The sequence below is a fragment of the Nematolebias whitei genome, chromosome 8 (assembly GCF_014905685.2).
Source record: "Nematolebias whitei isolate Nwh7 chromosome 8, NemWhi1, whole genome shotgun sequence".
NCBI lineage: Eukaryota > Metazoa > Chordata > Actinopteri > Cyprinodontiformes > Rivulidae > Nematolebias > Nematolebias whitei.
In genome coordinates this window covers 6,785,452-6,807,452 of record NC_056505.1, presented here as the reverse complement: position 1 = coordinate 6,807,452, position 22,001 = coordinate 6,785,452, and the positions used below count along the sequence as shown (strand labels likewise).

The 22,001-nt window shown below is 40.5% G+C and overlaps 2 protein-coding genes across 2 annotated transcripts in view; both read right to left on the bottom strand.

Annotated features, from left to right (window-relative positions):
• Window positions 1-16,149, bottom strand: part of si:dkey-13n15.2 (protein transport protein Sec24C) — a 17,276-nt gene extending 1,127 nt beyond the window's left edge. Inside the window, exons 1-20 of the mRNA XM_037680199.1 lie at window positions 16,081-16,149; window positions 13,424-14,155; window positions 13,118-13,170; window positions 12,403-12,456; window positions 11,129-11,240; window positions 10,726-10,844; window positions 10,471-10,606; window positions 10,131-10,240; window positions 9,809-9,921; window positions 9,524-9,715; window positions 9,327-9,423; window positions 9,111-9,215; window positions 8,846-9,013; window positions 7,863-7,959; window positions 7,645-7,793; window positions 7,326-7,464; window positions 4,785-4,906; window positions 4,514-4,693; window positions 2,627-2,824; window positions 2,373-2,462 (exon numbers count right to left, since the gene is read on the bottom strand). Coding sequence (XP_037536127.1) covers window positions 2,373-2,462; window positions 2,627-2,824; window positions 4,514-4,693; window positions 4,785-4,906; window positions 7,326-7,464; window positions 7,645-7,793; window positions 7,863-7,959; window positions 8,846-9,013; window positions 9,111-9,215; window positions 9,327-9,423; window positions 9,524-9,715; window positions 9,809-9,921; window positions 10,131-10,240; window positions 10,471-10,606; window positions 10,726-10,844; window positions 11,129-11,240; window positions 12,403-12,456; window positions 13,118-13,170; window positions 13,424-14,108 — 2,919 coding nt within the window. The 5' untranslated portion in view covers window positions 14,109-14,155; window positions 16,081-16,149. The remainder of the gene's footprint in view (window positions 1-2,372; window positions 2,463-2,626; window positions 2,825-4,513; window positions 4,694-4,784; window positions 4,907-7,325; window positions 7,465-7,644; window positions 7,794-7,862; window positions 7,960-8,845; window positions 9,014-9,110; window positions 9,216-9,326; window positions 9,424-9,523; window positions 9,716-9,808; window positions 9,922-10,130; window positions 10,241-10,470; window positions 10,607-10,725; window positions 10,845-11,128; window positions 11,241-12,402; window positions 12,457-13,117; window positions 13,171-13,423; window positions 14,156-16,080) is intronic.
• Window positions 16,150-17,672: 1,523 nt separating this feature from the next.
• Window positions 17,673-21,940, bottom strand: LOC119413170. The gene is made up of 6 exons (XM_037680198.1): window positions 21,572-21,940; window positions 20,932-21,213; window positions 20,664-20,816; window positions 18,345-18,623; window positions 18,111-18,266; window positions 17,673-18,027 (listed from the first exon to the last, which is right to left on the bottom strand). Exons 1-6 carry the CDS (start codon window positions 21,912-21,914, stop codon window positions 17,729-17,731), a joined length of 1,512 nt encoding a protein of 503 aa, XP_037536126.1. The 5' UTR covers window positions 21,915-21,940; the 3' UTR covers window positions 17,673-17,728.
• Window positions 21,941-22,001: the final 61 nt, after the last annotated feature.

Sequence of the window (22,001 nt, the reverse complement as noted above, 5' to 3'; positions counted from 1 at the left end):
TCTCATACAGTTCTTATACTGTTCTCATACAATTCTCATACCATTCTCATACTGCTGTCAAACTGCTCTCAGTTTTCACTGTTCTCATACAGTTCTCATACAGTTCTCATGCAGTTCTCATACTGCTCTCATGCAGTTTGTATGCAGTCTCATGCAGTTCTCATATTGCTCTCATACAGCTCACATTCAGTTTTCATACTGTTCTCATATTGTTTTCATGCAGTTCTCTTGCACAAACATTTCTCATACAGTTCTCAAATTACTCTCATGCAGTTCTCATACAGCTCTCATACAGCTGTCATGCAGTTCTCATGATGCTCTCATGCAGTTCTCATACTACTCATACTGTTCTCATATTGTTCCCATGCAGTTCTCATACTACTCTCATACAGTTCTCATGCAGTTCCCATACTGCTCTCATACAATTCTCATTCTACTCTCATACTGTCCTCATACAGTTCTCATACTGCTCTCATACAGTTCTCATACTACTCATACTGCTCTCATACAGTTCCCATATAGTTAGCATAGTGTTATCATAGTTCTCATGCAGTTCTCATACTGTTTTCATGCAGTTCTCATGCATTTCTCATGCAGTTCTCATACTGCTCTCAAACATTTCTCATACAATTCTCATACTGCTCTTATATAGTTCTCAAACTGCTCTCATACAGTTCTCATACTATTCTCATACTGCTCTCATGCAGTTCTCATACAGTTCTCATACAGTTCTCATACTGCTCTCAAACATTTCTCATATTGCTCTCATACAGTTCTCAGTGTTCTCATGCAGTTATCATACTGCTCTCATACAGTTCTCATATTGCTCTCATATAGTTATCATACTGTTCTCATTGTTCTCATACTGATTTCATACTGCTCTCATACAGCTCTCATACTATTCTCATGCAGTTCTCAGTTCTCTTACTGCTCTCATACAGTTCCCATTCAGTTCTCATACTGTTATCATACAGTTCTCATATTGTTCTCATACTGCTCTCATACAGTTCCCATACAGTTCTCATAGTGTTCTCATACATTTATCATGCAGTTCTCATACTGTTCTTGTGATGTTCTCATGCAGTTCTCATACTACTCATACAGTTCTCATACTGCTCATACTGTTCTCATGCAGTTCTCATACTACTCTCATGCAGTTCCCATGCTGCTCTCATGCAGTTCCCATACTGCTCTCATACAATTCTCATGCAGTTCTCATACTGCTCTCATACAGTTATCATACTGCTCTCTTACAGTTCTTGCACCAGCCTGGCAATCAAATTGATGCCTGTTTTCAGGACTGAGGATGAACAGATCTCGGGTCATTTAGGATTAGGATACCCCCCTTTCTAAAAAAAGTTAGAAAGTGTGTAAAACATAAATGAAAACCAGGATGTTCTGATTTATAAATCTCATATTTTGTTTTCACAGAAGAAGCCGTATGTGGACATTATTCTGAAATGCTGCCGTCTTTTCTGAACCAAAGCTCATTTTAAAATCAAAACTGTTCTGTGGTCAGATGAATCAAAATTCTTCTGAATTCCACGTCCTCTGTGCTCAAGAGAGGAACCATCCAGCCAGCGCTCAGTTCAAAATTCTGCCTCTCTGATGGTATGGGGGTGCATTAGTGCCTGCCTCATGGACAGTGTAGCACCAGTAATGCAGAAACTATACAGGTTTTAGAAAACCATTTTCCCGTGATGTCTTCTTCAGGCAAGGCCTTGCATATTTCAGCAGAAGATGCTAAACTTCATCTAATAAACAGCGTGGCTGTAATAAGTCCTGCTGCTGAACTGGGCTGTAACAGAGTCCAAAACAACTAAACAAACTAGAAGTTCCTGGAGAAACTTTGACAGGGACTGTCATGCTGCAGACAATTTAAATTTTTGATTCGACAGCACTCAGTGTTGGGGTTCGCTCGCAGCTACGACCGTCCAAATCTCAGCTCAATATCTCAAACAGTAACTGAGTTATAGTCAACTTTGTGTTTTCTGTGGCAGCCATCTTGAACCAAAATGGCTCCAGAACTTAATCACTTCTAGAGATACATGTGATGATTACTTTCTGTGAGTTTCAAAAACATCCATCAAGCTGTTCATGCGTCTTTGTTCGCAATTTATGTTGCCATGGTAACTTGAAACGCCAATAAAATTAACGTATTTTTCGGCCGCAGGTTTTTTTGCCTAATTTGCATGCCCTGCGACTTATACGCCGAAGCAACTTATTTATGGATTTTCTCCATATTTATAAAACAATTTTTGGCTGAAATATGACCGTTTTCATTAATTCTGACTGAAAATATTGAGCACTACCATTTTCAGCCACTAGATGGCACTCGAGTAGTGTGTCATGCCGTTGTGTCAGCAGCTAACCTTGCGAGCGCAGGACGCCTCGGAGTTCAGTGAACTGATGAGAGATCGAACGCTGATGGAGAGAGGAGTTTCCAGAGCTGGCAGCTTGGTCTGCAGGAACACACAAAAACAAACATCAGAAATACGCAGAAGACCTCAAACGTGTCGTTGTGTTAACGCTCTGAACTTTAAACTGATTTTATTATCTATAGCCAACACCTGGCTGGTTTGATCTCTTTATAAGTAAAAGGTGTGGTTTGCTTGTGAACACTCACCTCTCCAGACGGCAGAGAGGAAAAGCAGCTGGTGTTGAAGAGCTCACCCAGAGTGCATGCTGGGACTTGGCTGCCCACCCAGAGCAGCAGAGTGAGGGGAGCGTGAAGCAGGTAGAGACCGCCGGGCTCCAGGCTCGCAGCGGTGCAGCGCAGCGCCTCCTCTGGAGTCGGAGGCTTGGACACGTCTGCTGAACGTGGCTGCAGGTCAAGAGGAGCACAAAACGTCCAGAATGTCTTAAATGCTTCTGAAAGCAGATGTTCTGCTCAAAGGCACGCAGGCAGAAGGAAAAACTACAAGTTTACCATCGTAATTTACCAACGTTTATGAAGCATTCACACTTTGTGATCCAGTTTTCTTCCAAACGTTTTCAATCTATTTCAGCAAATCATGAATGAAAACGTTCAGCTCCTTCGGGACAATCCTGCTAGGACTTTTGGTATTGGTGCAGCTTTAGCTTTTTGAAAATATTTAGTCTTTTCTGCCATTTTATTTCTCACAGAAAATGAACTGAGCTCATTTTACATCCTTCAAATCTTTAGATCTGTTTACATTTTACTGCTCCTTTCACATTCTGTTCTGCTTCAGCTTCTTTGTGCAAATTTAAAAATAAATTCAGCTACTTTCAGCTGTTTGTTCAGCTGTTTTTGTGCTCCTTTCAGTTCATTTCTGCAAGTTTCAGCTTTTAATGCTATTTCAGTTACTATTTAGCTGTTTCATGCTAATTTGATCTTTTTCATCTAATTCCACGTTTTTGCACTCGTTTCAACGTTTTTCAGCCTAATTCAGCAAAAATGTGCTCTCTCCACTTCCCTGGTAACTTGAGCTTCTTTCTGCTTTTTTAGCTACTTTTCAGCTGTTTTGTGCTAATTTCAGCTTTTTTTCAGATAATTTCCATTTTTTTGTGCTCATTTATGCTTCTTTCAACCCAATTGGCCAAACGTGTTTTTCTACTTTCTTCTGCTAATGTAAGCTTGTTCTACATTTTCAGCTACACTTTTAGCATTTTTCACCTAATTTCAGCTGTTTTCAGAAAAATTCAAGTTTCTGTGGTAACTTCTGCTACTTTCAACGTAATTAACTTATTTCCACTAATTTCAGCTCATTATGGTCCTTTCAGCTTAGTTCTCCTAGTTTCAGTTATTTCAGCTACTATTTAGCTGTTTTATGCTATTTTTATCTTTTTCAGCCATTTTCACATTTTTTTTAGCTCATTTCAGCTTTTTCCACTTCCTTCTGGTAGTTTAAACATCTTTATGCCTATTCAGCTACTTTTCAGCTATTTTTTGCTAATTTCAGCTTTTTTTAAGCTAATTCCGTAATTTCTGTGCTCATTTCTGCCGATTTAAACCTAATTCGGCAAATATGTATTTTTTTCTGCTTTCTTCTACTAATTTAGGCTGGTCTTCCTTTTCAGCTAAAATTCAGCATGTTTTTTAGCTGATTTCAGCTGTTTTTCAGCAGGTTCTTCAGCAATAAGCACTCACATTTCATTTTCACAGGAAATGCAGTTTCTCTAGTTGAGATTATTTTTGTAATGTTTTGTTTTCTCAGCATGAGTGACATTTATTTATAATTCATGACTTACAGAAATAAACAATCCATTCTTTTTTGCATTTTTAATCATTAAAATGTAAATTATTATTTTCCTAATAAACATCACACTTATAATTAAAATACCAAAAGAAAAAAGCATATGTTGACACTGAAATAAATTAAAATATCTCATAAACCTCACGTACCTGGACCAAAAGTTTTGCTGACACTAAAACTGCTTTAAGAATTCAGAATCTCTAACTCTGATAAATGAATAACTTTGTTGTCTTTTAGCTGAGTGAAGCCGAACTTTAGCTGCAGAGTGACTCAGATGAAAACTAACTGGGACAGACCGCGGGCAGCAGCTGGGGGTAGAAGTGTCTGACGGTGCTGCAGGTGTCGAGGCCGAGGACCTGGCAGCGCTGCTGCAGCCTCTGGTGGACGGAGCTCCTCAGGCCTGGCAGCAGCACCTCGCTCTTCCTCAGGCTGTTGATGTAAACAGGAAGAGCTCGCAGGAACCGAGGAAGAACCAGCTGCACAACAAGCACGGCGCAGTAAGAAGTAAAACAAAGTCTTGTGCATTGAGCAGAGTTTGATCTCGTGCACCTGTGTGTGTCCTCCCACCTGTCCAGCTGATGCTGAAGAGGAGCAGCAGTGTTTGCGGTAAGAGGCCAACGCTTCGGTTACATCCGTCTGCAGCTCCTCCCTCAGCTCCTGCAGAGGACGCTCCAGCACGGCACAGTACACTTTGACACAAGGAGGAAAACTTTCAGTTTAACCGGGCTCCAAAATAACACACGACTCCTAATTCTACATCCCAATCAATTAATCCATTGTTTATTTTAAAATGTGTCATTTTTCCTCTTTACGTGGTAAATCCTACACAAGCAGGAGTTTAATTCATCCTAAAGGATTCAAGATGATGAATATTTACAGGAAAACATTAACGTTATGACTCATCCTGCACTCAGAGGGGAAGACTATCTTTGTATCTGTTAAACACAATTCTTTAGAACAGAAGGCAAGTGGAGGCAACCAATCAGAGAAGACTGTGATTCTTATAAGGAGGGAAGTGCAACATTCACAGGTATGTGCATCACTGAGGAGCGCTCCTGGTCCAGCAACACAAACCAAAGAAGCCCAAACTGCAGAGAGCAGGAGTCCCAGCCCCATCATGCAGCTGCATCACTGCACCGCCTCCTGCCGTAAGAGTGTCGTGAATACAACCAGCAAGATCATCGGCTCCCCTCTGCCCTCCCTCACGCACTTCCTGTCTCACGTGCAGAGCCGTCAGCGTCGCTTCGTGCACATCTCCACCCTCTGCCCCTACTTCTGGAGCGTGACTGAAAAACAACAAGCTGGAAGTCTAACTCTTGTATATGACGCATGACTTTATCTTTTATCTTTACCTTTTTATCTTCGGTAAATCTATTTCCATTCTTAGAAGTTAAAAGAGAATCAGTTTTCCTGTATGTCCTGAGCATATGGTGGAAATTAGATTGTAATAGTGGCTGCACAGCAGTGAGTAAACCACGGAGCCTTTTATTGAGAAATAACATCTGAAGTTGATGTTTGTATGAACAAACACAAGTTGGGCGTTCATGTCAATTTATCAAAACTGGGTAAAACGTGTTCATCGAAAAAATTCAAGACAAAACATTTTGCTGCAGTTTGATGCACTTCTCTCGGGGTTCCTGCAGAAATCAGACAATCAAATGTAACGACTGTTGAGGCCAATTGAGTGCCTTTTTTTAAATACATTTTTAACGCCATCGACAGTGAGTGCTTATTATTACACAACTTTTTGTTTTGTTCTACAGAAGTCTTAGCTCGCAAGCTTTTCCTTTCAATTCAAACTTATTTAAACGAGCATTGCAGAACCAAAAGAGGCGTGGAGCATCACCGTTTCTTTACTGTCACAACAACAAGAACAAGCGAAAACGAAAGAGAACTTTTAATCAGAGACCGTGTCAAGAACTTTATCTTAGATCATGTCCATCAGATGAATGCAACAGCTTAAGCGTGATCGAACTGTGTGTGAACTAATGAACAGGAGCAGTGAGTGTCCACAGTGTGGACAGCAGGTCTATCAAGACCTGCTTCAGCTCTCAAAGTGTGATTTGTTTGGTGCAGACGACACAAGAATCTGTGCTAAAGCTCAAAAATCCACACTTTAAATTAAATTAAATTAATGTGACGCATTAGATCTGCTGCTCTTCGTGACAGTCGGGTATTTGCCCCCACACTTCAGAGCCCAAGGTAAATTAATGGAATCGCAATATTTGTTTCCAACATGGCCCTTACGGGGCTCCGTAGTTTCTCGAGTCTTTTTGAGTGAGGTAATGTTTTAAACTTAATACAAAGTTCCTGTTTTCTGTAATAAATGTGATTAATGCTGCGCTCGGGTGGTGCCACAGATCATTCATCGCCTCAACTCGTTTATTTTGATGAAATCTCGTGTAAAACTGAAGGTTTATAAAGACTTTATCCGACACGCTCACGGAAAGAACGTTGCGAGTTATTTGGTAAAGAATTAAAAGCTAAACAGACACTTCTTTACTATAATCTTGGTCGTACAAATATTTGCTTTTTAGTATTAATAGTGTTTGATTGAAGAACTAAAGCAGCAAAAACAGCTAATCAAGCTGAGACGGACACCGTGCACGCTCCCGCTGCAGAGAAACAATTTTTGGCACAACACCGGCTCACATGTTGACCGTTATGGCTTTTTAAAATTTGTTTTCTTTAATACAAACGCTGCAAAATCCTTCACCATCTGATCGTTGACGGGCTGCAGCCGCGCTCTACATTCCTCGTTTTGCAGCTACTTTATCTGGAGTTTACGGTTTTTGTTTCTGTTTTGTAAGTTTTCCTTCAAACGAACGATCTTCTGACAATGGAGCACCGACCGACCAGAAACAATAACGGTTCCTCGTGTTACTCTAATGTAACATCATGCTGATGAGCCAGTTTTAATATCGCTCATCTTATTTTTCTGGAAAACGAATGAAAATATTTAATGCTGCTGAGATTCAAATGTAATAATTTTTATGCCATTTAAGGCCTTAAATGTGTCTGAATCCACTTAATGACCCAAAGCCCTGCAGAAACACAGTTTCATGCTCCAGCTGCTGCACTTCAAGCGCCGCAGAGCAGATTTCTTACTCTTCTTGCAGTAAAAGGTGAGCAGTGTCTGGGCCTGGTAGTTCCTGAACGTGTCCTGCAGGTGGGGGGAGCATCTTAAGGTCAGGGTGTGGACTCTGGTTCTCCTCTCGCCTGTCAGGGAACTGTAGGACAAGACCACCTGAACCAGAGAGGAGACAACAATTCTTCAGTTACCATCCCGACATTTTACTTAAAGACTTACGTGAACCATTTTTGTTTAAAAAAAAAAAAAAAGTACATTTAGAAAAATTCCAGTTAATCTTAGAAAGACTTTGTTGATTTTAACTTGTTTCTCATTTTGGTTGATTTTTAAACCCACCTGTACGGCCGCTCCTCTCGCCTCATCCAAAGCTCGGGTGTGTGTGAGGTTTACCGCCAGCGTTGTCTTCTCATCCACTGTTGCCATGGTGATATGTCCAGGACTAGGACCGGGCACAAACAACCCATAACAACTGGAGACACGTAAATCTGGCAAAACAGACACAAAGAGGTGAACAACACAAGCTCAGGTACAGTCACAGTGAAGTCACCGCTCACCTTTGCTGACAAATATCCTGAGCTCAGCCTTGTAGCCGGTGTCCTTCTCCACAAGCGTCTTCAGATCAGCGCCGAAACGCTCTCTGTCCAGTTCACCCTAGAGTGGAAATAAAAAAACGAACAGTACCAGTTTTCAATGGCAGCACTTCTGTACATGTTACAAGTCATCATTTTAACAGCTTGTATAGCAAATGACACAAGGGAGACGTCCAACACACATTGAATGCATCGCTCTCGGCAAAGCGGAGTTCTGCCTCTTTGGTTCCGATGGACCGGATTAATTTCTGAAAGCTCGTCTCTGAACAGGTCATGGACGCTTTACTTTTGATTTATGAACCATTTTCAGTTGTGTTCACTTACAGTGTTGTCACATTACAGACAGTCTTACAGCGACAGCAGTGGATGATAAAGGTTAGCATTTAGTGTTAGTTTCTGCTAATTTTGTTATTATAGCAAAGCTAATTTTTTTGGTTAGCCGTGCCCATCACAGTATCTGAAAGCTAAAAGTAGCAATAGCTTAACTAAAAGTTTAAAGTAGCAAAAAGCCAGCTGTAAGCTAAAAGTAGCAGAACTGTAGCTAAAAGTTAAGTCATAAAACAAAAAAAAGAGCCAGTTTGCTGAAGTAGACTTGAAAAAAAAAAAAAGTTTTGAAAGGAACTGAGGAGAGCTCAGAGTATTTTATGGTGAAATATTTGTAAATAAACTTAAATATTTTGAAAAGTATAAAATTTACTAGAACAAAAAGTCCTTGCACCCATCTTTTGAACTATTTGATAAATGAGTGGCTAAAACAGCAAAACGTCTGCAGAAGTAAAACGCAAATGAAGAGAAGAAATAAAACAGGAAATCAAAACATGAATGCGTTTACTTCAATACTCTAATCCTGGAAGCTGCTGTCACCTTAAAGTTAACGATCAGCTCTCTGAGTTCTATAATCTTCAACGCAAACGTCCCATTCTGAGCTCCTCCCTCAGCGAGTGTACCTGGAGGTAGCTGTAGGTGTGCAAGGCTCCACCTGTAAGGTAAGGAACGTGTCCCGGCCAAGCCCCGCCCACATCTTGCTGTGAGAGGACAAACATGTGAACGCCGCATCCCTGGTCGACGCACTCCTTAGCCAATGAGACGGCTTGTTCAGATGGCTGAAAGATTGTCTGAGACAAACAAAGGAGGGGAGAAAAGTAACCAGAACTTATGAAACATGAAGGAAATCAAGAACGACGGCACCGTTTGCGTTTCCCCTCCGTGTACCTTTGGTTTGTTGGTGCCAAAGAACCCTGAGGCAGAGTTTGTGTTTCCTGTCTCCATCAGAGCAGCAGAATGAAAGATCAACAGCTTCCCGGTACACTTCAGACCCTACGATTTGTACAACAATCACAATTGTGATTTCTGCCTTAATTATAAAAGGCATAAAATGCTAAGTAAACTAAAAACAGTATAAAGTCTTTTTGTGAAACGCTGCCCCACCTGCAGTACAGCTAGCCCGGCTCTAACAGGAAGCTGGATGGAAACTCCACTGGACTCGTCACTCTCTGCACTGAACTGAGGAATGAGCTGCAAAACGCTGCAAAGACGGACGACAGACTCTTTAATCAAAGCTGTGATCAGTCACACGAACAGCGCTTCTCTATAAACTAAACTTTAAAGCACTTCCTCTGCGTTACCTGCTGAGACTTTCTGAGCAGTCTTTGAGGGACACCAGAAGCCCCGCCCTCACAGGAAGCTGCAGGTCTTCAGTCTCTGTGACCACCAGCATGTGAGGGCGGGACAGGTCTGGACTCAGGTCGTACAGGTGGACCCTGCTGTCGTACGTTATCAAACCAACATGGACGTCTGACAAAGGATGACCCTCCTCCCTTCAAAAATAAGACGAAACCTTAAAGACTCGTAAAGACAAAAAAGGCAGACCAGAAAGTGTTTGTTTACACTGAGGTAAAAGTGTGACTTACTTTTGTAAAGAGGCCAGCAAAGTGTGTATTTGTTGTGTTACAAACTCTAAATGTCCGCCTCTCAGTGCTGAGGCAGACACGTCTATTGCTAAAAGCAGCGCAGCAGGTTCCCCCTGCTGAAAGATGCACAACAAACGCTTCAACACAACTACAATTTAAAAAGTATCAAACTTACAATAACTTAGAAATTAAAGAAACTTGAGCGCACAAGACAAATAATGACATTTTGTTGCCTCTTGACAGTTGTGTATATTTGACAAAGACCAGAAACGGAACAGGTGCAGTGCTACCAAAATAAAAGCTGTAGAGAAAAAACACAAACCCTTTCAGAGTGAAGTGTTTCGTACGACCCCAAACTGAGCTCAGGTCTTTTGTCTTTATCGACCCGGACCCCCGCTGCCCCTTTGGTAGGCTGGTAGTGTTTCCACGACACTGAAACACAAGGAAGGAGAGAAATCGTGTTGTACAACAATCTTGCAAGAAAACAACGAAAGCGACACTCGGGTAAGTTTAAACATGGATCAAAACGTCCAACAGGCTTGAAAACTTTTGTTCATTTATTGTTTATTTATCCTGATTCACATGAAAAAATGTTGAGCTGTTTGTAAACTTTACACTGTAGCAATAAAAGCTTTTAAGCTAAAGACCCTTATAAGTCATACCTTCGCTGAGTTTCCCACAGAAGGGGCAGTAAAACCTTTGCCCACAGTCCTGCCAGCTCATCACGGGACACATCGACGCACCGCACCAACAGCAACCAGCAACACAGTCTGTGTCGTCGCACAAAGGCACGGGTGCCTAAAAGCAAAAGACAGAAATTAAATGCAAATTTCTATGTGAAAACATGTTTTTAATTTTTTTTTAAATTGGACTTTGTTGTGTTTCATTCATATTTGAATAAAACCAACCTCGCCAGCTTTTTGTTTCACAAGAGGGGTAACCAGTGCTCCCAGAGGCAGACGGCTGAGCAGCACCGTCTGCCCATCACAGGGCACGCAGTACGTAGTGGAGCGGATTGCTAACGGACTAGCATTACCTACAGAACACACAACAAATAAAACAGAGGGCTTAAATTACTGTGGTGACAGGAACAAGTGGGCTAAAGCACAATTATTATTGTTTATGGGCATTATAGGATGTGTAAATAAAGTTAAATACAGCGTGTATTTATAAATACATTCAGTGCATGACATCACTTCATGTGGTACTGTATCAGGCCCGGATCATTCACTTAATGTTGATGCATTTCTGCAGCAGTGAAACTGGATAAATCCATAACGGAGTAACATTTCCATGACACAGGTGAGACTGTGCAGGTACCTTTGTCCTCGATGACGCACGGAGTAGTTGGCAGAGGAGGAAGTTGTGAAAAATGCTCCGAGACGAAGACCTTGCCCTCCCACTCCGCCTTGTCCTCTTCCATCACCTTCACCTTCACAGAACGATACAAAAGCTCGTCAACCAACAAGATTATGGTCCGATTTAACTAAACCTAAAGAGGCAGGATCTGCTTTTAAACATTCGTGTTCATCGAGTTCAGGGGTCTGAACCTTTGTGATAAAAAGAGACATTTTGCCACTTTGATTATTAATTATGATAATTACGTCTGGAGCCGCAAAATCTGCTCCAACTGTGTTCTGTCAACTGGTGGCCCGTGGACCACGACAAGTTTGTTGGAGATGGTTTTCTCGGCCAGTGGGGGTGATTTTATAAAACAAAAAATGTCTATTATTAACATTTATTGATATTTTTACATTTTAATACAAAAGAAAAGACCAGATTCATGTAAAGAAAGAAAAAAAAAAGATATAATTTTTAACAATTTTATAAAAATGAAAAACTCTGCAGGCCAATGTGACTTCTCTTAACTGTTGAAGAATTAAGTATACTACTTAAAGCATAAAGTTAAAGACGGTATAAAATTAGGACAGTTTGTTGGATATCCAGTTACATTTTTAAAGAAAATTAAACATTTTTGTTTACTGTTTTTGTATTTTATTATCAAAGTTATTCACCATATTCCTGCTCAGCAACTTGTCTTAAAGATATTCCAAAACATTCTGCTGGTTTTAAGAGAAAGATCACGCTGAGACAGGAAGTCGACTTAAAGAGGCTAACAAACTGCTAGCATGATGCAGAACAGATGTTTTACGCCTTGTATTTGTACTATCCTTCACGTATTTGAGAATGACAGCAAATCTGCTAAAACTAGCCATTTTCATTGTTGGTAATAATTTAAATAAAATTCAGTTTTATTTTAGTTTTGGTCGAGGCCTGAAAGAGAAGAGGCACCACAGAGCTACATGTGGCCCCAGAGCCGCAGGTTGCAGACCCCTGGTCTAGTTGCTATATTCTTGTGAAACAGTCAAAATTTTAGCTACTATAAAATAATTAGATCTTTATCTGCTCTATATTGTCATATTGCTTTTTGTTCAGCAAATTGAGCTCCATATCTGCCGTTTTTGATGCACATCATTTTATCTAAAGCTGGCCTGAACTGGAAAACCCAAACAAGAAATACTATATTTTATGTCTAAAATTAGTTGGAATTAGTGAAAAAGATCAAAGAGTAAAAAGATTTAAAAAGTACTTACAGCGCTGGGTAACAGCTTAGGGTCAAGGCCGTAACGGGACTCAGAGTTAGGAGACTGCAGAGAATAAACAGTCTGTTACAGAAACAACTTGGACAACTAGAGATTCATTCAACTCTGTCCCCAAATAATAAATTAATAAATGCATTAAAAAAAAGTCTTGATGATTTTATGCTGTGAAATTAGTCTTACACTAAAAACTTAAAGAAACCGCCTTTATTTTGAAACATAACATCACATAAAGTCCTACATAGAAAAAGCAAAAAATAATTTGTTCTAAGATTTGCTAGGTGGATGTTTATTTTTTATTTATAGCTATCAAAATGTTGAATCCATTAATAAGAAACCAAGTAGAAAATCTTGCTGTAGAAGTGAACCTTCCACAGCAGAATGAACATCTGCATCTATACATAAAGCATGAAGTGGTGGGAGTATTTCATATTTTATATGTGTATGTCTTAAACTCACTGGTTTCATTTTAACTTTGCCTTTTCTTCTGTAACGTTCTGTATTTGTAGTATTTTATTTCATCAAATCTGACCAAAATAAATGCAGTTTTATTCCAACGCATTATTGATTTTAGCTGAAAAAAAAAATTTAACATCTGGATAGCTGATCATTTTCTTAGAATGATGATTTTTTTTATTACATTTACTCCTAAAACAATCCAAGAATTAATTCTTGTGATCTGTGTGAATGTAAATGACTTGTGTCTGACCTGTGGAGTCAGATTTCCATCCTGTGGAGCTGCGTTCGGATCAAAGTTGGTTCCTGCAGAGAAAAATAAAGTAAATGTGAAAATGTAGTTTTAGTTTTGTGAAAGAGTAAAAATTCAGCTTTATCGTTAGTACAACTTAACAAATGAGGTCATTTGTGATTACATGAGCATTTCGTTGGAATATCATGAATGAATAATTCATCTAAAAAGTGATTAAGACTAAAACTGATGAAGAAGTTTGTTCTAATTCCTCTAAAGAAACATAAGCAATAATATCCACATCCATGTGTTCATGAGTAAAAGTACCTCCAGGGTGAGCTGGAAGCATCCACTGAGGTTGGTGCTGGATGGGAGACGCTGGTGAGACAAGTTTGTGATGATCAGATCCAGATGAAGAGGCCACATTAACCCAGTCAGATGCAGGCTGAGGGCTAAGCCTCTGGTTTAAATATTGTCCAACTACTGGAGGACTAACATGAAGATGATTTTCATTTGGTGATTGAGGTGCATGCAGGACGCCCTGATGTGTGTGCAGAGGCTGGAACTGGGGAGATGATGACTGGTAAGGGCTGTGAGGGGACTTGAATGGCATTTGTTGGGGGCTGAAATGCTGCGGCCCTTCATTCAGAAGTGGAAGAGAGCACGGAGGCAGATTCCTTCCTTGGCTTGTTGCTGGAAATGTGGATGAGACGAGAGGATCAGTAAAGCTTTGCTGCACACTCTGATCAGCACTGTTAACGTCCTGCATGCTGTAATCGCTGCGGTTTGTTGCTGAAAAGGCTGCAGAGTCACTCTTGGAGTCATTTCTAGGTGACTGCAGACGGTTGAAGCTGGGGGTCTGGTGGTGGGGGAGAGATTCCAGATTGAGTTGATGAAAACTGGGCAGAGGATTGTTGACAGGTCCTGGAGGTTCAGCTGTAGACCAGCCATTCTGGATCGCCCACAGCCGACAGGAGGGCTGACTCTGATCAGGGGCGGGGGCATCCATCATCCTCCATAAAAATTAAAGATCTGTTTGTTTCTCATTGGAGCCAGGACCTACAGATCAAACAGAATATATTTTTTAAATGAAGCATAAGTCAACCTGCATAATCACCTGACATCCTGGTTGTTTTTCTTGTGAAGTTACTCACAAATAAAAACAAGAAGGTGTGTTTTGGGGGTTTTGTCCACATTGTAATTGGACTTGAAGACCTGTTTCCTATCTGTATAATGTCTCACTACAAAAATACCCATCAAAACAAAACAAAAAATAATATCCACAATGTGTCTGCCACTTACGCTGAGAAAACAAACCATTAGTAGAACAAACTTTACAATTAGAGGAGGGGCGCACCGATAAATCGGCCGGACGATTTATTAGTTTCCTTAATTTTGGGAAATCAGCCAATACTTGCACGAGAAACCAATTTTTTTTTTAGTTTTAACAACAATTGTCTGAACTTCATTTATATTTCAGAGCACTACCTCATGGCCAGTTAAAACAAGTTTGTATTGTTCCAGGATATTGTTCAAGGGTATGTTTTTCAATAAAATAATGTTGGAAAATTGAAGGTGCATTGTGACCTTGTAACACCTGACAGTGTCGCTTATAAAACTAAATCGGTATCGGCAGGTCAGATTTTTTAGAAATCGGTGATCGGCCAGAAAACTGCAATCGGTGCAGCCCTAAATTAGAGGTGTCCCGATACAAAACTGGTATCAGGCCCAGTACCAGCCTTAAGTACCAGTACGCATAAAAACACCCTGATACATCAAAAAACAATACTATTTTATGCATGGTGACATAATTTCCTCTTCCACTTTGCAAGTAATCAAGGACAAAAAGTAAAAAATGTCAATAGTTTAGAAATATTTTAAGAACAGGTGATCTTAAGATACTGCTTGAAGTTGGTAGGCAGTTTCAGCAAGAACCCAAATGAAAAAGGTTTGTAAGCTCAATCATCCAGGTAGATAAAAACAAATCATGTCATCTGGACAAGTTTCTTTACGGGAGAAACCCAAACGAAGTACTTGTACTTGGTCTGAGAATAACTGGAAACAGGACAATGTACGTACAATTAATGTTTGCATCTGTGCTAAAAACATTGGGTGCTTGTAACGTCTAAAAGACTGAGCCCGACATAAAAACATGTATTTCATTATTTCATGAACACAGGAAACAGTTATCTTAAATGATTTCAAAACTTTGCGTTTGTTAAAATGCACCTTCAATTTTCTTTCATTATTTTCTGAGAGCCACTGTGAAAATCTACATTAAACAAATGACAGTTTAAAAAAATAATCTGAGAAAACTAAATCAAATTAATGTCGTTCTTCAATCAAATCATCATGATTTCTATCATTATTAGATTTTGGACAGATTCAGTTGAATTCTCATTTTAGAGTACGCAAACTGTAGATCTGACATTAAATTGTACTGAATTATTGTTAATTCTGTAAAACTTAAACTTTATTCAGACCAATGTTGATTCACACACAAGCCTCCAAATTTTTTGATAATTAAAACTTTTTTTGTGTGGAATTTTTAAACAAACTGTTCAGTTGCATGAACTTAACCTGGTGCTAAACCTTGTTGTTGTGTTTACATCATTTATTTAAATAACAGTTCCTGTGACAGGTGTGCTCTTCTCAGGTGTATCATCTTATGAAAACCGTTTAATTTTACACTCTTTCCTAATATTACATGCAAGGAGATTTTCACACTGTTAACAATACATGACGGTTATTATGCTGTTGTTATTTCATGCAATTTAACAGGTTAAATAATAAATTAATAATTCCCGTTTGTTTCCGGCTAGCTAACATCAGCAGGTCCTGACATTAACTCTACTCGTGCAGCAACAACGCCTGCTGAACACACAAACATAAACAACAATAAAAACACATGTAGTTCAAAAGGAACGACTGTTTTGAGAGAGAATAGATAAAATAGATAAAACTAAACAGATAAAACTCGATACCGTTTGCTGTCGCCGGAAACAGCAGGACGTCAACGTCACGAGCGTTTCCGTCCATTTCCACCCGAGATGATGAACTGATAAACATTTGTTGCTCAATTATAAATTGAAAACAAATTATTCATAAATTAATGTACGTTTAAGCTAATAAAATCAACCGTGACAGCCACATGATGCGAGTTAAATTTAACTGCGCCGTTAGCTTGCTACAAACACGAACCAAGCTAGCGCGTTTCCGTTGGCTCTTTCAAAGTAAAAGCATGCAAAAATAAGAGCACGTGAATGAATGAAACGTCTTTCATAATAAAGCATTCGTTTCAAAATCAACGTACAGGAGTGATCAAAACCAGTGGCGTGGACTCAAGTCACGTGACTTGACTCGAGTCATTAACATTTGGACTTTTACATCAGTGACTTGGATTGAACTTTGACCTGTCTACTTGAAAATATTTGATATTTTTGTCTGGACATTGAATTCTGCTTTTGCATTTTTCACTTAATGCTTATTCTTGAAAATTAGTTCAAAGGAAGACTATTCTTGCAGCTAAATTTAACTGGACTGTGCAATGTAGAGGCGGAATTTTAGAATGACCAACACTGTAAGTTCAGTTGCACGGTAGATTTATAAAAGAACACATGGTCTATTATTTACATTTAAGATGTCATCGCAACATTGTTAAAAGACTCGAAAGGACTTGAAATTCCAAGTTTCAGACTTGGGACTTAACAGTTGCTCGTCTTGAGGATAAAGACTTGAGACTTGCAAAAAATGACGTGGTCCCACCTCATTATTACACAGCATTGGAAGACTTGTTACTCTAGAATTACACAATTTATTTTCAGGACAGAATCTCACCAAAATTATTACCTCTGTATTAATCTTTTGTAAATGCAATGTAGGAGGCTTCTGAAATTTGCACTATCCCTCTAATTCATATATAAACCAGTTAAAGCTGTTGAATGTCGTATTTGATAACAGCATTGAAAGTTTTTGTTTATGGTCTAAAACAAAGAAAAATATTGTAAACTGAAAGCTAACATATTTTTCCATGTACAGTATGTACCCAAACTTTAGAGTTCAAGAACGTTTAGCTGCTTAAACAACATTTTTCTATTGTTATAGCCATGTTTCAAACATCCTTGCATCACTACAATGTACCAGTAACAACACACTGAGATTTATAAGCACAATAAAGTTTAATGAATCACTACAAGAGGTGCTTTCAGTTCTGAAATACTGAAAACTTTTGATTAGAAATGACAACACTATTCTTGGAACCGTTTTTTTTTTTTTTTATGTGGCTATACAAAGTAAAACGTGTTTTATGTCAATTTACCAAACCAGGTTACCTACCGTAATTGTATACTTCCTTAAAAATAAAAAAGGTCCCTTAAGAACCACCAGTGGCAACAAAATTGTAAAACTTTCAATACAATGTTAATATTTCTAAACTTTGTCTTATTAAATGAACTTGATTAAAAATCTTGCAAATCACACTGAAATAACATTATTTACACTGAAACCATATGTTTTTTCCAAAAAGAGAAGGAATAATGAGTAAAAACAAGAAAATATATGTAAAAAAGAGAGAAAGAGCAGTGAGGACAGAAACATTTCACCAGTTTTGGCCACTTTAGCTCCAGTTTCCACCTACAGCTGCTGGTAATATCCAGAACTCTGCTGTGGTTTCTCCTTCCTGGGTCTTTTACTGATTTTGGACGAGCTTCTTGAAAAGCTGCTTTGTCTTTGCGCGGTTGTGATCCGGTTTCTGACGTAGTCCTTCACGCCCTTCCACGAGCGGTTCCTCAGCGCGTGCGGTTCGGCGTCGAGACACCGAACGCAGTCGTCTTTCTGAGGCAGCTTGTGATCTTTGATGAAACGCATCATGTGCCTTTCTACGGCGGAAACCTCCGCTTCATCCCATTTATGTTTGGTTTTAGGATTCGAGACTGCAGAGGTCATAAAAAAGAATTAATGTGTTAAAGCAATAGCAACAGACACGTAAAGACTAACGATCACCATAAATAATTACCTTTTTCTCTTGATTTGCCAGATTTAGAAGGAGCAGTCTTGTTGCTGGTTACTTCATGCACTTGTTCGTTAAGACGTTCTGGTCCAAAGCTTGAACAGGAGCTCGTGCTGTGATGCTCTGAGACAGCTTCCTGTCTGTTAGAAGGTTGTGACCTCACTGCAGAAAGAATAAAACGGTAGTATACTTCTTTTAAAGATGATCAGTTTGATTGTAGCTACTATTACCAGCCATTACCAGAGCTCCGCCGTGGTTCCTTCCGCCTGTGCCTGTCACTGGTTTTTGATGAAGACTTGCAAGAGCCGCTTTGTCGTTGCAGAGTCGTGATCCGGTTTCTGACATAGTCCTTCACGCCTTTCCAAGAACGGTTCCTCAGAGCTTGTGGCTCGGCCTCGAGGCAGCGAATGCAGTCATCTTTCTGAGGCAGCCGGTGCTCTTCGATAAGACGCATCAGGTGCTTCTCCACGGCACGGACCTCCGCCTCGCTCCATTTAGGTTTGGGTTTGTGTTGTGAGCCTGAAAGGAAGAACGAACGAGTTTAAACCAAGTTATGTATTTACTAAAATTCAATGAATCATTTATATAACTCAAATAACAGATTCTCGGGTTCCTCGAGGTACACTGTGGGGGTGCTCCATGAATATGGGATTGGGGGCGTCCCTATACAAGTGGTGCGAGAGTTGGGTTTGCATTGCCTGTAGTAAGTTGGACCCCCTTCAGGGCGGGAGTTGGACTTTGCCAGGGCTGCTCATTGTCACCGATTCTGCTCATAACGTTTACGGACAGAATATCTCGGTGCAGCCAGGGGGCAGAGCGACTCCAGTTCCTGCTCTTTGCAGATGATGTGGTCCTGTTGGTGTCATGGTGCCATGATCTTCAGCTCTCACTGGAGCAGTTCGCAGCCGAGTGTGAAGCGGCTGGGACGAGAATCAGCACCTCCAAATCTGAGGCCATGGTCCTCAGTCAGAAAAGGGTGGATTGATCTCTTCAGGTCGAAGGTGAGGTTCTGCCTCAAGTGGAGGAGTTCAAGTATCTCGGGGTTTTGTTCACGAGTGAGGGAAGAATGGAGCGTGAGATTGACAGATGGATTGGTGCAGCGTCTTGTGGACTCTGTACCGGTCCGTTGTGAAGAGGGAGCTGAGCTGTAAGACAAAGCTCTGTTTACTGGTCGGTCTACGTTCCTACCTTCACCTCTGGTTACGAGCTCTAGGTAGTGACTGAAAGAATGAGATCACAGATACAGGAGGTTGAAATGAGTTTCCTCTGCAGAGTAGCTGGACTCTCCCTTAGATAGGGTGAGAAGTTCAGTTATTCGGGAGAGACTCGGAGTAGAACCGCTGCTCCTCCACATAAAGAGGAGCCAGTTGAGGTGGTTTGGGCATCTGATAAGGATGCTCCCTGTGGGCCTCCCTAGGGAGGTGCTTCAGGCGTGTCCGACGGGGGAGAGGCCCCGGGGAAGAGCCAGGACACACTGGAGAGACCATGTCTCTTGGTTGTCCTGGGAACGCCTTGGAATCCTCCCAGACATAGTTGCCAAGTCCGCTTATTACAAGCGACTTTGGGCTTGTTTCTTTTTCTAAAGTCGCTTGTAAATCTTGTTGAGTCGCGTTTTTTTTGGTTTTGTTTTGAACGTGAAGTTGTTTATTTGGGCTTGACTTTCTTTCCGAGTGAAACTAGTTGAATATCTCCCAGCTCCGCACAATAAAGCAAAAGACGAGTGGTAGTAGGTAGTTCGTCCCTTCCAAGCCCCCGTTTCATGTTTATCGATCCTGCCCAAGTTGGCGAGGCGACAGGCGCACACAGCACACCCCAAACACTCATACTGTGGCCGACCACTAGGGGGCTCCACTCACACGTAGATGTCAGGATGTTTTGTTTTTAAAAATGTTTTTAAAAAATTACATATGCAAAACATATTTTTTTATCAGAGCTTATCAGAGTATGTTATTCAAAGTGTTTAGCATAATTTTTGCTGTTGTTCATGTGTAATGCCATGATAAATGATGTTTACACTGTTTAAAAACAGCCTCTGTTTTACACAACGTGGTGGGTTGCCAGTTGGGCTTGTTTTCATAGAGCTGGTTGCTTGTTTCTATCACGAGATCTGGCAACACTGCTCCCAGAAGAGCTGGAAGAGGTGGCTGTGGAAAGAGATGTCTGGACCTCCATGCTCAAGCTGCTGCCACCAAGACCTGACTTCAGAACAAGCGGAAGATGATGGATGAGTGGATGAAATAACAGATTCTATTTATATTAATTGTATGCACCTTTTCTATGTCACACACCCAGACAAATACATTATCACCCATCTTTTGGCAGCAGGAGATAATTAACATTAAGGCACAAATAAATAACTTAAAAGTGCTAAGTCTTTTTATTAAAAATACATTAATATTTAAACTATGTGTCTCTTTGTGTTCCCTCTGATTACCAGTGATTGGTTGATCTTCAGAGAAGGTATCTGGTTAGTTTGTCAATATCTTGTATAAAATGTAGTTTTAATCAAGAAACACAACAAGAGACATAGTTTGCTAACTATCGTCACAAATAACTTGCCTTTTTCTTTTGCTTTGTTAGACTTGGCAGTCTTGGTGTAACTTGTTACGCCATGAGCTTGTTGTTGGTCGAGAGCTCCTGGTTCAGCACTTGAAGTGAAGACCACGCCGTGATGCTCGGTGGCAGCTCGTTTGTTAGATGGTTGCGATCTCACTATGGGAGGGAAAAAGGGTTGACTTAACTTAGAAAATACTTGTTTGGAACGGTTTCGTTTTTCAGAAGATGGAAAACTTTACTGTTATGAAGACAGTGTATCTCCAGCGGTTACCAGAACTCTGCTGTGGATCCTTCTGCCTGGGCCTGTTGCTGGTTTTTGATGAATCTTTGGAAAAGCCGCTTTGCCGTTGCAGAGTTGTGATTCGGTTTCTGACGTAGTTCTTCACACCTTTCCACGAACGTTTCCTTAGAGTGTGTGGCTCAGCTTCTAGGCACCGAACGCAGTCGTCTTTCTGAGGTATCTTCTGCTCGGTGATGAACTGCATCAGGTGTTTTTCAACGGCCTTAACCTCTGACTCCTTCCAGATTTGTTTGGTTTTGGGTGGGTGCGAGTCTGAGCCAGAAGGGAGGAAAAGGATATTAATTAAGCTCCTTTTGTTCAGAACTTGTCCAATGGCTCTACCAGGTGAAAGGTACTCTCACCACTGTCTCATGCACTGGATCAAAGCTAAAACTTAATGTAGTCTGCAAGCCAGTTTTGGACAGAATTTAATTGGACCTATTGGTTTTTCTGGCATGGTACCCTAAAACAATCGTGTTTTGTTGGAAATAGATGCTATATAAACTTAATCCTAAAAGGAAAGCCACTTAGGGCAAAAAACCCAACGGTTCACTCAACCTCTGTGAACTTTGCAATTTAACAGCAGGTCTATACAGATACACTTGAATTACCTGTGAACAAAAATGATTACCTTCAAGCTCCACGTTAGTATTTTCACTCATGCCGTTCTGCAGCAGAGCTTGAATCTGATTATTCGGGCCAAAAATTTGTCTGGCCTCGTTTTCATCCAGGTGAATCAGCTGTAGCATTGTTGAAAAATGTTTCCGAAGCTTGAGTAGCGTCAGAGTTGCAGGGTTTTTAGCTCCACATTCTTTAACGTATCTCTGGAAACAGCGTGACCCTTGGAAGGCCGATAATCTATCGGTTCGGGCAAACACGTACGGGTTGTCACTGTGGACGCCGCACGCTTCCCGAACGTTTATCAAAAGCTCCATAGCCGACTCAAACGAGGGCTTTAGCAAAACAGGGACCATTCTCCCAGAGCTCCCTCTGATGTCCACTCTACTGAAGAAACCGCACAGCGTTCTTTCCAAGTTTGACACAGATATGTCCATGCCATC

Coding starts and splice junctions, on each gene's coding strand:
- LOC119413170 (XM_037680198.1), bottom strand. CDS start 21,914: ATGGTCCCTGTTTTGCTAAAGCCCTCGTTTGAGTCGGCTATGGAGCTT. Junction 18,624..20,663: donor TAACAAAGCAAAAGAAAAAG/GCAAGTTATTTG, acceptor TCTTCCTTTCAG/GCTCACAACACAAACCCAAA. Junction 18,267..18,344: donor GGAACCACGGCGGAGCTCTG/GTAATGGCTGGT, acceptor TTCTTTCTGCAG/TGAGGTCACAACCTTCTAAC.